This window comes from Littorina saxatilis, linkage group LG10 (genome assembly GCF_037325665.1).
Source record: "Littorina saxatilis isolate snail1 linkage group LG10, US_GU_Lsax_2.0, whole genome shotgun sequence".
In the NCBI taxonomy this organism is placed as follows: domain Eukaryota; kingdom Metazoa; phylum Mollusca; class Gastropoda; order Littorinimorpha; family Littorinidae; genus Littorina; species Littorina saxatilis.
This window is the reverse complement of record NC_090254.1, coordinates 48,508,028-48,510,170: the sequence shown is the minus strand read 5'-3', so window position 1 is coordinate 48,510,170 and position 2,143 is coordinate 48,508,028. Positions and strand designations below refer to the sequence as shown.

General features: G+C 46.2%; 1 protein-coding gene across 1 annotated transcript; it reads right to left on the bottom strand.

Moving 5' to 3' along the window:
* Positions 1–1,079: 1,079 nt before the first annotated feature.
* Positions 1,080–2,143, bottom strand: LOC138977904 (nuclear hormone receptor E75-like). Its single transcript, XM_070350509.1, has 2 exons — positions 2,134–2,143; positions 1,080–1,600 (listed from the first exon to the last, which is right to left on the bottom strand). The coding sequence occupies exons 1-2, from the start codon at positions 2,141–2,143 to the stop codon at positions 1,080–1,082; spliced, it is 531 nt and encodes a 176-aa protein (XP_070206610.1).

Below are 2,143 nucleotides of genomic sequence, written 5' to 3'. Positions count from 1 at the left end.
TCCCACAACATTGTAAACGTGAACACAGGGTTACAAGGCGTTACAAGGCTTTGCCCAAATTATAATTACATTAAGAGTTTCGACCACTCCACTATTCGACCACTCAACTATTCGACCACTCAACTATTCGACCAAAACGCCAGGTACGAGCAGGTGATAAATAAATACACTTCAGTGATCAAGAACAGTGTAAACATCAAACACTAAATTCTGTTGGCACAAGCGGCATCTCAAACATACAAACACACACCCACACACACAGACACACACATCACACACAGACAAACACAAACTAATAAACTATGAAAAAGGTCTACTAACATGTTGGCGCCTTAGGCCGTGTAACGTTGCTAATTGTTTGTTTTTGAAAATCGTCGAGATCTCATCTGCATGACAGTTTGATGGTCTCTTCTGTTTTTGCATTTTTGATATTGGGAGTACTGGCGCTTATTTTGCGGTTGTCCGTATTTTATTCATTGTCAGTGCTTGAAGCCCAAATCGATACCATGTGGTGGTGAATATAGGATCACTTGTACGATAAGGTATAACCTTAACACTCCGCATCACAAAAAATCCCTTGGAAAAAACCTCGAAGACTGGAGTCTCGAAAGCATTCATCCCAATAATAACTCAAACATCATCAGGTGAGTTTTGATGGCGTCAGCGATTAGTGTGGTGGTCAGATAGCTCCTGGAAATATCACTCAAGTTCCGCAACGCCATCATGCTAGATATCACACGGGAGAACATACCCGGGTGCCTCTCTTTGTCTTTCTCTATCAAGTGCAACAGACACTTCACCAAAACCCACTGTTTCTCCTCCACAACTTTGGGATCGTCCAAATGTCCAAGGTCCACAGACATAACACACATGGCTTTGATCACAACATTCTCTTCAGGAGTAGCGTTCAAGCTCCTCAGCCGGTCTGCCAGCTAAAAAGCGCAGTCCACATAGTCCCTGCCTAAAAACTGCGACATTTCGAAACTGTGGTGGCAGTTGCCGTTGGGAGCGTGGATGCTTTGCAGGTCTGCGTGGAAGCCTCTGAACGCTCCCAGGAACCAGACCTCCACCCGACTGGTCTAGAGCAGCCTGGTCTGGTCGTGGATAGAGAGCTGGCAAAATCCTGGGATGGATTTGCAGAACCTGACAAAGCCTTCGATGCAGTTCTCGATGCTGTTCATCCACGTTTCCATCCGTCTCTTCCGACCGTCCACGTCGAGACCCGTCTGTACGTACACGTCGGAGTACTCCTCATGGGAGATGAGGCGATGGGGTCCAATGAGAGTCTGAAGGAAAGTGAACTCCTCGTGCTTCTGCTTCAACCTCTCCCGTCGGGATGGCCTCGTTCGTGCGTGCATGCTCCTCTGCCCGGACATCAGGGTTTGGACGACGTCGTCCACTTCCGCCCCCGTCATGCGCAGTGCGTCCAAACTGCGCATGGGCAGCTGCTGCACTTCCGTGATGTCCTTAGCTCGCTTTTGGTGCGAGTAGCGGCCAGTCTTGCTGTTGGTGCTGGACATACCAAGAGCCAGACAGCGCACGTAGCAACAGTAGCCACAGAACGTCCGCTCCGGACCTCGGACATTGCACTTTTTCACACCTGTAGAAAATAACAATCAAGCCTAAAGGTTCAGTCCTTCTTGTGGAAGCGATTATTTTTATGACTGAATGGACGAACGAACGAACGAATGAACCAATCAATCAATCAATCAATCAATCAATCAATCAATCCATCAATCCATCAATAACGAACGAACGAACTAACGAATCAATCAATCACTCACATCGTCGGTGGGACCTATCATTATGTAGCGTGTGTTTTTGTACAATAATAAAGTTAGTTCCCTTGGACCATGTAACGGAACATGAGTAAGTAACCAGTCAGCAAAAAGCGTGGCAAAAAAAAGTATATTTGTGATAGAAACTGCACAGATGAGCTGTGCAAAATGCAATAAGTATAGTTGGTGATAACGAAACTCGCGTTTTTAACAAGCCCTGGGCAGTACGCATATGGATGAGACAGACCGGCCCTTGAATGTAAACATTATTTTTGTGCGTGGAGGTTTTCGCGGCTTTTAGCTCTTTTGGAAATCGAGAACATAATTGGAGGTTACATGAGTGGTTTTGGCTCACATGCTATCAT